Source organism: Ascaphus truei, chromosome 8 (genome assembly GCF_040206685.1).
Source record: "Ascaphus truei isolate aAscTru1 chromosome 8, aAscTru1.hap1, whole genome shotgun sequence".
Classification (NCBI taxonomy): domain Eukaryota; kingdom Metazoa; phylum Chordata; class Amphibia; order Anura; family Ascaphidae; genus Ascaphus; species Ascaphus truei.
Window position 1 is genome coordinate 77,690,428 of NC_134490.1, and position 12,802 is coordinate 77,703,229.

The 12,802-nt window shown below is 43.4% G+C and overlaps 1 protein-coding gene across 6 annotated transcripts in view; it reads left to right on the top strand.

Annotated features, from left to right (window-relative positions):
* EXOC6 (exocyst complex component 6) overlaps window positions 1-12,802 on the top strand; it is a 291,045-nt gene that overhangs the window by 9,951 nt on the left and 268,292 nt on the right. For 2 of the 6 annotated variants that reach the window (XM_075612773.1, XM_075612775.1), the window contains exon 1: window positions 4,529-4,708. The exons of 3 other annotated variants lie outside the window; for them this stretch is intronic. In XM_075612773.1, the coding sequence (XP_075468888.1) occupies window positions 4,611-4,708 (98 nt within the window). In that variant the 5' untranslated portion in view covers window positions 4,529-4,610. Of the gene's footprint in view, window positions 1-4,528; window positions 4,709-5,567; window positions 5,735-12,802 lie in introns of those variants that run through there. One more of the 6 variants, XM_075612776.1, reaches the window with a different exon arrangement.

Here is a 12,802-nt window from a genome sequence, read left to right on the forward strand (position 1 = left end):
AATCATGATCAAAGAGATCCATTTATGGTAATCTATCTCTTGTGTGTTTTATTGAACTATAATTCAGAGACTGCAGTCATGTTGACAATATATATATATATACACACACATACACATATATATGTATACACACACAAATGCAACATTTGGTGAAAGCCCTCCTGAAGATAAATTGAAGAAGGATAGACACTTAGCTGTAGAATAAGTGGTCGCTGGACGATCCATGTTCTCCTCTCCGGATCAAAACAGTATAAAAATAGACAATGTCCACGGCACTCCAGGGTTAGAAAAATATAAAGATACATTTGTTACATCATAAGATACAAACAATAAAAAAAATAGAGCAACATTTCAAGCCAAACACCCCTTTCTCACGCTCCTGATTTTATATACAGTATATAATAAAATAATAATAATAGCATGTTTTTGTATAGCGCTGCTAGTTATACGTAGCGCTTTACAGAGACATTTTGCAGGCACAGGTCCCTGCCCCGTGGAGCTTACAATCTATGTTTTTTGGTGCCTGAGGTTCCTCTTGGTATAAAGTGATACAAAGTAACAAATTTAAATACAAATATGACGTATAAGTGTTATAATAAAAACAAATAAGAATTCAAGTATACCATGCCCCCCAAAACTGGAACAACCTACCGGAGACTCTTACAGCCACCACCAGTCTAAATTCTTTCAAATCTAAGGCTGTCTCGCATTTTAATCTGGTCTGTAACTGTTTCATACACCTATAATACAAATTATCTTTAACTGTGCATGCAATGTCTTGTATATAATGTATACCCTGCTCATTATGTAACTGTATTTGTAACCATGTATTATTTGTCTTAACTCTGTGCCCAGGACACACTTGAAAACGAGAAGTAACTCTCAATGTATTACTTCCTGGTAAAACATTTTATGAATAAATAAATAAATGTGATATAATAAAAACAAACAATACTTGCGCATCAATGGAGAGCATCTATAGCCCAGTATTGAAGTCCCTACTATATGTAAAAAGTAGAATTGAGGTGTAAATAATTTCTTCAATAGAAAAAACGCAATCCGTATAGGGGGCTGCTCTTCTGAAGATGAACCCATCCAGGAGGAGATCTGTAAAACAAGCATGCAAAGCGCCCACTCCATAGTGTTTAAAAGTATAACAAATAGACATGTATTAAAAAGGACGACACGTAGCTAATTATAATATATTATTTATTTTCATTTACTTCATGTCTCCTGATTATTAGCCCTATGATAATCTAACTACATAAAAAATCACCAATCTGTCCACATCCATTGGAAAAGCAAACGGATCTCCCCTCATTTCATTTGAAGAGGTAGCGCGCTTCTCATACCGGTGACTAGGTTTTCCCACACCGGTGTCGGCCAGTACGCAGAATGCTGCACCAGAAACCCGCCCGAGCCCCGGTTACTGTACGGTGAAGGATTAGGCTTTATTTAAGTGAATGGATCTTGCATCTTTCTGAGCATGTGGAAGAGGGTTTCTTGGCATATTTAAGTGAAGCGAGTGAAGCGAGTTTGATGTTGGACAGCCCCAACCTCCGTACGAATGTGGCAGAATGGTTTCACTCCCACCAGGAATTCGGTCTTGCTTAGTAGTTGATTGTTTTAGTCTAGATCAGGGGGGGGGCTCAACTCCAGTCCTCCATGCCTGCCAACAGGTCAGGTTTTAAGGATATCTCCGCTTCAGCACAGGTGGCTCAATCAGTCCCTGCTTCAGCACAGATGGCTGAATCAGAGGCTCAGTCTTTGACTGAGCCTCTGATTGAGCCACCTGTGCTGAAGCTGGGATATCCTAAAAACCTGACCTGTTGGGGGGTCTTGAGGACCGGGCCTGAGCCCCCCATATCTAGATGGCTCCTCCTCTCCTCGCGCTCTTCTTGCTATCATGTTCACCATTTGCTACTTATCACACTACCATTGTGTACTTGGCCCCTTGGGCAATGAAGGAGTTAGTAATTGTACATTGCCCAACCCCAGCCTGACTCACCTGATCTCACAGGGCCGCCCCTTTGCGGCTGTTCTGCACCTGCTGATCCTGCTTTGTTTCCCTCGCTGATGATTATTCTAACCTGTGGGATAGTGAATTCCTGTCAGTTTTATCCTTATGATTTATTTGTAGGTACCCCAATTGTAATACCCTACCTCCTACTTACAGTACATCTCTAAATAGTTTCTGGGGTACTCATCTCCAGTCCTCAACCCCCCCCCCCCTCAACAGGTCAGGCTTTCAGGATATCCCTGCTTCAACACAGGTGGCTCAATCGGTCCCTGCTTCAGCATAGGTGGCTTAATCAGTCCCTGCTTCAGCATAGATGTCTCAATCAGTTGTTGACTGAGCCTCTGATTGAGCTACCTGTACTGAAGCTGGGATAACCTGAAAACCTGACCTGTTGGGAGGGGGGGGGGAGCCTTGAGAAGCGGAGTTGAGCACCCTTGCACTATGCCAATACTAACTTATTGTAACACAATAGCTAAGTGCGTCATTGCATTGGTTGCAACATTGATATATATCTCATTACTTTAACTACTTATACGACCTACTGTTAGCAAACATAAGTCCTCTAACAACAGATGTAACTCTCAAATGAATCATATTTATCCTGAAGGGTAAATGAGGTTTAAATATAGGTACAAGACATCAGTAGGATAATATATACCTGGGTCCAGATCAGCAGGAATATGTATATATTTATATAGCGCCAACAGTGTACACAGCGCCTTCAAAAAATACAATAAATGGCAAACAATGGGGATAGGAGCAGCAAGTAATTGATCACATAAGGTTAGGGGAGATCCTGCCCCCAAGAGCTTACAATCAGCCCTCCTCTGTTGCCGCGATCATCCGATTTTGAGAAAATTGCCGGGACAACGGGACATTTAATGACAATTCACGGCTGTTCGGGCTGAACCCCAGGCACAGCTCAATCCAAACTTCTATAGAGAAACTCCACCCATGGCTGATCATACTTCTACATCCTGCCTGCACTCGTGGCCACTGTCCCACAGCCACAGTCACTCCTACCAACCACTGTGGCCAAGCACTGCCATCTACTGCACTTATTCCCTCGCCTGCTGCCTCTGTGTCTCCCAACATGCCACGTAGATTGTAAGCTCTCTGGGGCAGGGATTTCCTTTCCTATTGCCTGACTTTGCTGTGCTTATTGTATTATAATTCCCTGTACTGTATTGTCTTTGTGAAGCGCTGAGTACACTGTCTGCAATCTATAAATAAAGATACACATACATACATACATCCCTGACACCCTTATGTGGGTTGGCCAGGCCTGCTGGAAATGGAACTCCTCTAAACTCTATTACTTCCCAAATCAGGGTTTGCAGCACAAATACGCTTACAGTGAAATTAAATATCTTTAGTTAGAGCAGGGGTGGCCAACTCCAGTGGACACCAACAGGTCAGGTTTTAAGAATAGCCCTGCTTCAGCACAGGTGGCTCAATCAGTGGCTCAGCCACAATGACTGAGCCACCTGTGCTGAAGCAGGGATAACCCTAATACCCGGCCTTTTGATGGCACTTGAGGACTGGTGTTGGCCGCCCCTGTCATTGGTCCTAATTCAAAGATGAAGTGACGCCGTCATTGTCTACTTGAAGAATGGGGCTTAAATCTTTACTGGCAAGGAGAAAATAGTTTTAGTAAGATAAGAGAATGCAGCATACTGAATGCTTGAATTCACTTATTTTATTACCATCAAGAAAACGTCACTTTAGTTCCGCAATGTCCAAATCTAACTTACCTGGACAAAATAAAAGTATCATACTCACAAACATCCGTGGTTTTTAGGCGTGTTATGAGTCAGCTCATGCTCCGTACTCAGGCAGGATGGAGAAATAATCACCGACGATTGTAGCCGCTGGCCGCAGCCCGGGGACTGGGCAGGCTGTGCCTTCTTGTATTAAAGTCCATTGGTTGCCGGAGGCACAGCCTGCCCGGGCTGCGGCCAGCGGCTACAATCGTGGGTGATTATTTCTCCATCCTGCCTGAGTACGGAGCATGAGCTGACTCATAACACGCCTAAAAACCACGGATGTTTGTGAGTTTGATACTTTTATTTTGTCCAGAAGATTAAGTTGTTAGTGTGTGTGTGTGTGTGTGTGTGTGTGTATATATATATGTATGTATGTATGTATGTATGTATGTATGTATGTATGTATATATATATATATATATATATATATATATATATATATATATATATAAAATGCATTTAGGAAATGACAAGGGGGGGGGCTCCTGTGTGTTATGGGTCAATAAACACTCTGTTTTGCATTAACTTTGTCTGGTGAAATCTCCAATGTAATAGTAACTAGGACAGTAATTTCAGACTACAAACAGTTGTATAGGAACTGAACTGTTGTTAAATTAAATGGGAGCCAGAGAGATGGGAACATATCCTTGAAGGGTTTTTGGTCCAAGCACCAGTCAGTGAGGCTGCCCATGTACTCAGCGCTTAATAACCCAGTCACTGCTCCCTCTAGTGGACGCAGCCAAGCATCGCTCAGCCCCAACACCGCAGCAGCAGCGCCGCCGCCTGTCACCGGCAGCCCGGGCGACCTTCTTTCCCCGGCAAAGATGGCGGAGAGCGAGAGCCTGGAGACCATCCCCGAGCACGAGAGGATCCTACAGGAGATCGAGAGCACGGAGAGTGCGTGCGTGGGGCCCACCCTGCGGTAAGATCCCCGCCGCTCCCTGCCCTCCTCCCCGCCGCCCCCTGCCCTCCTCCCCGGGCCTGGTGATGGGATCCCTGGGTGCTGCAGTGACAGCTCCCCTCTCCCAGGCTGGGACACAAAGCAGGGGGGAGAAGGGCAAGGGACAGCTGCTGCTGCTGCTGCTGCTGCTGCTGCTGCTGCTGCTGCTGCTGACTCAGTGCAGAACAGTTTCAATAGCATGATGGAGGACATAGGGATTATGTTGCAGCTGCAGAACTGGGGAAATATTGGCAATAATAATAATAATAATAATAATAATACAGCACCAGGTTTATAAAATTACAAATCCCAGTTAATTATTTATTACAGCCACTTTGCTGAAAAAACATGCAAACTAAGAACAGCACCAGAATTACCCGCTTGCTGGCCGAAACATTGCGGCATTCTGGTGCTGTTTTTTTCTCTCCCTTGCGCACAGTAATGCACAAGTTTTGCAGCCGGGAAAACGCGTACGAGGCCCCCCCCCCACCCTGTATGAAGCTGAGGGTTTGGCAGCTTAGCGCATTTTCCACGCCCGTCGCTGAGCCCCGTTGTCCGATGTTAGGGACGGGGGGAGAAAATGCGCGCCCGCACTTTGCGAACCCGGGGGCGAAATTAACCCTCCCTTTCCCGCGAAAGATTCCACAGGCATGTGTTATTGTCGCACGGCTGGAGAGGTGGGCTGCGCAAATGTATTTCTTAGCCCTGTTTCGCTTAGCGAAATAACGGTCAAATCGAGAGGGGAAAAAAAGCCCAGGCAAAAAATGACGCTGATGCGGTCGGGACAGTTTTGAATTTATTACGTTGGTGTGCGCTGTAGAAAGAGACGCGAGGTTTCAAAACCTCCGTACTGTATAATCTCGTGTTTGAAGAACTCTCACGCAGGTCCCCTTAAAAAGGTATCGCAACTTACAAAAGCATGTGCATTTCTCATGGACCAACGTGGATCGCAATTCTTTGAACTGCAGATTTAATTTGAAGCACAGAAAAAAAGGGAAGCAGTGGCAGGTACAGAGAAGGACTTTATTATATTATACTGATGCGCAGGGCTCCCCTATCTGCCGGGATCCCCCTTCCCAAATCAGCCACTGATGCCTTAGGAGCAGAGTTAATGCAAAGCTCCCCGACACATTGATGCAAAAGGGACATAGCATAAAACGGAGTCTCAGCATCAATGTCATGGCATCACACCCACTTTCTGGCTCTGTATCCATATCTCGGTAGGATGGATAATGGGCCCTCTTTACTAAGTGGTGCTATTCCACAAGGCACCTGAATGAGCCATAATTTATCTTCCACACACCCTACGTGCAGCTGGTTTTGTCAGGTGATGTTGCCTGCAGTAGATAAAATATGAAAGTACTAAGTATCACAACTTTTTCACTGACATATCTTGGCGTCAACTTTTTTTATGATTTAAACGTCAGTCTATTTTTATTTGTTTGTTAACACAACACAAAAGATTAAACGTAAATAAGTTAACTTAAATAACAAAGATTTCACAAGGTCCTTCCGTACAGGACACACATTTTTCGCGGCTAAATCCGTGCAAAGAGATGCATTGGAACGGGAGCTCAAATAGGCTGGTCCTATTGTCACAACATTGTGCTGTCCTGCAATATAGTGCATTATTGTGACGTTTTCTTTGGCATTGTGATCTATATTTTTGATGTATATTACAGGCTATGGACAAGTTTTGAAATGGTTGTTTTTGCCTTTAAATTGATGCTGGGAGAGTCCGCTTCATTTTGTGACTTTGAAGCGACAATGTAGGATAACGCCACTAAATGTCTGGTTTATTCCGCATATCAGAAATACCTGTAGCCGGAACACAAGTCCTTTTTTAAATCCCCTAAACAATGTTTTCTTAACTCTTTCAGTGCCGGGAGAGTTTGGCACCAGGATGTCCAGACTCTTCCATCATGACACGGCGATGTGATCACTTGGGTAGGGCTCATGTTGTGACCAAGTCATTGCAGTGACGCGTGAGATCAATCAAAAATGAGAAGGAAAAGTGTATTTGACACCTGTACCCTCTAGCTAGAAGCTCATTTGATGTAGCACTCCTGGGACAGTTACAATATAACTTTTATTATCCTGCTGACTACTTTGACTTTTTCAGTGGTAATGTGTTATTAAAAACGTCACTGCACTTTTCATTTAATAAAAGTTATATTTTAACTGTCCCAGGAGTGCTACATCAAATGAGCTTCTAGCTAGAGGGTATAGGTGTCAAATAAACCTTTCCTTCTAATTGTTGATAAATCTATCATATTCAGCTCATGGTATGCACCCGATGCCAATCTAGGCATGTGTGGACGAACCCATATTTCAACCCTATATTTCTACACAGTTTGAGAGCAGCATACTGCACCGACACACTTTATTCGAGCAAATACCCAGTATGTACCTGGCAGATACCTGGAATGCGCCGCTCCTCACCTCTGACAAGCCCCGTTGCGTTTGCCTTCCCAGCCTGGGTTCATGCCTGGCTGACGGGCGGCTGATCTGTTAAATGATAATGATTAGGATTTAATAGGCTGCAATGCTTCGCGTGTCTACCAGATGGCATAAATTCATGAATTGTAATGCAGTATATATATATATACTGTGCAGTATTGCAGCCAGCGGGAATAAAATGCTTCAATCCCTGCATGGAAAATACCTCAATGCACTCGGGCAGAAAACAGTCACAAACCTCAATACACCCGGGTATACCCGAATTCGTGGGACTAGCCGAGCTCGAATAAAGTGTGTCGCCAGTGTATGTTACTTGTATTTGTGACGCGTGAGATCGTGTCCACACTCTTCCCTAGAAAACGCACTAGAAGGTGATGAATGTCCACTGGACGTCACGAGGGAGACTTGTGTGCCGGCCGTTGTGACGTCCACAGAACACCATAACGGCATTTAAAGGGTTAAATAAAATACCACCATTACATTTTAGATCAGCCCCTCTACACTATCCCAAATATGTTGTCGATATACCTACACCTGTCACAGTTGAGCATAGGGTGGACTTAAACCAGCAGTCCGAGGACTCTCTGGGGGTTCCCAGATACTTACTTGCCCGTATAGTTACAGGTGCTTCCTGAGGGGATTTAAATGGCCGTCCAATGGGAAGCCGCAAACAGTGGGTTCGTCCACAAATGCCTAGATTGGCATCGGGTGCACACCATGAGCTAAATATGATAGATTTATCAACAATTAGAAGGAAAGGTGTATTTGACACCTGTACAGGTGTCTCTGCTCCCTCCAGGAGAAACAAAATAGCCATCAAATCTCGCGTGTCCCGCAGGCCAGTGGGAAGCTCATGCAGCGTGGAGTCTCTGGCGCCTGTCTACGTGTACACGCCATCTCTTTACATATTGATGCGGGACTGTGGACGCATGCTTTTTCGGAGGACTTTCCAGCGTTCAGTGGGGTGTATACTCTACTATATATTGACATCTTTTTATCTTTTGGAGATCGTTGGGCCCCTCCGCTGGTTTTTGAGTGATATCATGTTCTCTCCCTGTGCACTTTATTATCAATATGCTTATATATATATATATACAGTGGTTGACAAAGCACCAAAAAATCTACTCGCCACACAAAAAAATCTACTCGCCACCTAGTACCAAACGTGTGCTGCTTGGGCCAATATTTACTCGCCCGGGGGTTAAATCCACTCGCCCGGGGCGAGCAAATGTATAGGTTTGTCGAACACTGTATATATATATATATATATATATATATATATATATATATATATATATATATATATATATATATATATATATATATATATATATATATATATATATATATATATATATATATATATATATATTATGGTACACCTTGTACCCAGTACTGGTATTATTCCCAGTGAGGATCCTTTGCTTTCCTCACATGGATAATCTAGTTACGGCTGCACTTGCTAACTGATTTATACTGACCTTGTTATGTGTTTTTCCTGCTTTCACTGATATGGTATTTTTTAAATATTTAGTGTTGTTCATTTTGTGTCTGTAATGAAATAAATAATTGTTTATATTTTCAATATATGTCAAAGAGTGCCCTATTTTGGAAGATCTCTATATCCCTCTACGGAATATATATATATATATATATATATATATATATATGCAAATACAACTGTATGCTCATCTGCATGTCTTAGGCAGGTCTGCAACCCCGCCTTTCCCCGTTATCACCCAGCATACAGCACTTCTACTGCAGCAAGGGATTCTGGGAAATGACATGCAAATGGGCACACAGTGCCACTTTTTGCTTCAAAAACCATTTTTAACATGGTTCCCTATAGGCTTAAGCTTGCTGCATGGTCCCAGCTTTGAGCACAGCCAGGGTTAAGGTGCATACCCAGAAAACCACTCACAGAAAGCTGTTTCGACCTTGATTGGTCTCATCAGTGTGGGGTTGATTAACTGGGTATGCAAAGAAGCTATGGGATAGGCTATACCATAATACTGAGTTAAGTTATGGTGAGTAAAAAAAGTGACAAAAATCCTCCACAGGAAAGCAAATATGCAAATACAACTGTATGCTCATCTGCATGTCTTAGGCAGGTCTGCAACCCCGCCTTTCACCATTATCACCCAGCACATAGCCTATCCCATAGCTTCTTTGCATACCCAGTTAATCAACCCCACACTGATGAGATCCATCAAGGTCGAAATGGCTGTCTGTGGGTGGTTTTCTGGGTATGCATCTTAACCCTGGCTGTGCTCAAAGCTGTGACCATGCAGCAAGCTTAAGCCTATAGGGAACCATGTTAAAAATGGTTTTTGAAGCAAAAAGTGGCACTGTGTGCCCATTTGCATGTCATTTCCCAGAATCCCTTGCTGCAGTAGAAGTGCTGTATGCTGGGTGATAACGGGGAAAGGCGGGGTTGCAGACCTGCCTAAGACATGCAGATGAGCATACAGTTGTATTTGCATATTTGCTTTCCTGTGGAGGGTTTTTGTCACTTTTTTTACTCACCATAACTTAACTCAGTATTATGGTATATATATATATATATTTTTTTTTTTAATTATTATTTTTTATTTATTTTATTTTTATTTATTATTATTATTTTTTTCTCCTATGAAACTCTAACTTCAGTGAGGGAGACTCTTGAAGTCTGTAAGGAAAATGATGTGGAGAATGAGTGGAAGTTAGTGTCTTCTTGTGATGGATGGAGACCCACTTTATATTCATGAGACTAGACAGGAGCGGCATAATGTAAGATCACACCAGTTCTCCAAAGCACAAAATTGTTGGTTGTGCATTATTTTATTCATTAAAAAAAAAAAAGAATAATATTGGTTATTTTTCATCGTCTTGTCTTCAAATCCTCACTTGGATTTGTGGCTTTATCTATAGAACTAGCTTTCATTTTACTAAAGAATATGAGCCATGGAGATGTTTCTAGGACAATTAGACATACTGTATATCACACACCGAGCCTCTGATTGAGCCATCTATGCCGAAGTTGGGATATCCAGAAAACCTGACCTGTTGGTGGCCCTTGAGGGCTGGAGTTGCCCACCCCTGCCCTGTCAGCAGGTCCTACTCTACCAATTTTAATTTACACTCATTTATTGCCATATTGGATGTGCTTTGGGGCTCCGTAGGTTGCTGCTGTTTCTAGGACAGACAGTTATCGTGCCAGCAGGAATAATGCGCATTAGGAACCCCAGCCGGAGTGATCGGTATCCACATGAGAACTGTATTGTCGCACTGATAGAACATGTGATGTGTTTATCTTCCTCAGGCTGCAGCCCAATAGTACGTTACTGTGTAGCAATCTGGTTTGGCCTATGTTTATATTTTCGAGCTACCACAAATGGTGGGTGTGGGAGGGTGTGGGTGTAGGTTTTGTAATGGTTTGATTAGCACTTGCGATGATGACACACACCGGATGACTCATATGGCTGATTCACCCTTTAGTGCTTATTTCCCTTGCATTGTATTTTCTCATTACCTTACCTGGGTCTTCATTTGCTGTTATGTGTGTTGTCCTATTTGTAGGTCTCCAGGTTAACAATTTAGCTGCTGTTGGAAACCTACATTCGTAAGCAAACATATTAACGTACCCCCTCCAGAAGTGAGGTTACATAGTAAACTTTTTTATTTAGGCAAAACAAACTGTGTGCAACAAATGACAAAGATACCCAATGCTACATCCAATGTGACCAAATACATAGTTAAATACCTCAATGTTAGCAGGCATAACAAGCGTGTGACACAAGCAACCAGCAAGATGTGGCCCTAGGAATGCCCTATGCTTTTTGTGACTTACGTCACTTCATCAGGGGTTGGTTCTCATCTATACATTTCCTCCTTATAGTACAGAAAAGCAGACAATGAGCAGCCGATCCTGGTCTCAACAGCATCAGACAAGAACATACTGTACAAACAGGTCCGCTCCAGAAGTCAGGGTACAACACAAAGTACTTTTTTTTAAGCATAAGAGTTACACAGGCAACCAGCAAGAGGCCAGGGTATTAGTATAATCTATGTTGTTTTGTGTTTTTGATTATTGCTGAATTAAAAGTATGTATGTATTCTTTATAAATGCACTTTATAATATAGGGTTTTTGTTAACTATAGATAGATATAGATATAGCAAAAAGAGTCCCGATCGCGCAGACTATCCAAATAAACTTGAAAGAATATTGATTTACAATCCATCCTCTTCCTTGCTGCATGCATCTGTGGAGGGTGCTCTGTTCTCCATCCAGCTGATCCAGACGGATCTTCAAAAAGTGGCAACAAAGAAGAAACAGCGAACCAGAGTGAATGGCAGAAGGTGTATTAAAAACACACGACGCATATCACAAACTTACATTAAAAGTAGTAAAAATGAGCTCCATATAGTTCCAGTGAGAGCAGGAAGTCCAAAGCTGTCATTGTGATGGGACCTAGGGCACCAGGTCCCTGGACATGCTGCCTGCAGCACTCAGGAGTTGTGGAGATCGCAGTGAAAGGCTCACCAGCTGATTTGCTGCAGAGGTGTCCTGCATGTGACAACGCGCGTGAACGCTGTGATGGAGGCATCTCCGTATCAAGCCTCCGAACAGCGGAGCCGCTCAACAGCGGATCTTGGAGTTCCCTTACCACCACTTGCGTGATGATGTTTCAACTAAGGTTGCGTCCCCGCTGCCGCTGACCACGCTCATGCTTGAGAGCAGTGACGTCACCAACTCTCCAAGCATGAGCGCTGGGTGTCCTGCATAATTTTGCAAGCGCGAGTGGGGAGGCATGGATCGGGGCTATTTCTGTGTGTAATGTTTGTGTGTGTGTGGCTGTGTGTGGCTGTGTGTGGCTGTGTGAGGCTGTGTTCTGTGTGCATTGACTGGTGCCGAGCGCGCTTCAAAGTCAAAAAATTTTGTCTGCCCAAGCGCCAAGCTTGGGGGTGCGTACGTGCCCGTGCAAGAGCGCGTGCCACGTGAGCGTGGCCATGCAGATTTGGATTCACTGAATCAAACCCATCAAGCGCCAAGCGCTGTCAGCGTCACAGTGGACGCAGCCTAGTGATGACCTGTATGCATTTCGCACGAACGTGCTTCTTCAGGGGTGAATATATATATATATATATATATATATATATATATATATATTAGTGTATGTATGTCTTTATTTATACTGCACCGACACACTTTATTCGAGCAAATACCCAGTATGTACCTGGCAGATACCTGGAATGCGCCGCTCCTCACCTCTGACAAGCCCCGTTGCATTTGCCTTCCCAGCCTGGGTTCATGCCTGGCTGACGGGCGGCTGAACTGTTAAATGTTAATGATTAGGATTTAATAGGCTGCAATGCTTCGCGTGTCTACCAGATGGCATAAATTCATGAATTGTAATGCAGTATATATATATATATACTGTGCAGTATTGCAGCCAGCGGGAATAAAATGCTTCAATCCCTGCCTAGAAAATACCTCAATGCACTCGGGCAGAAAACAGTCACAAACCTCAATATACCCGGGTATACCCGAATTCGTGGGACTAGCCAAGCTCGAATAAAGTGTGTCGCCAGTGTATAGCAATTAGATAAGAAGCAGGGCTTCTGCAAAAAAAACT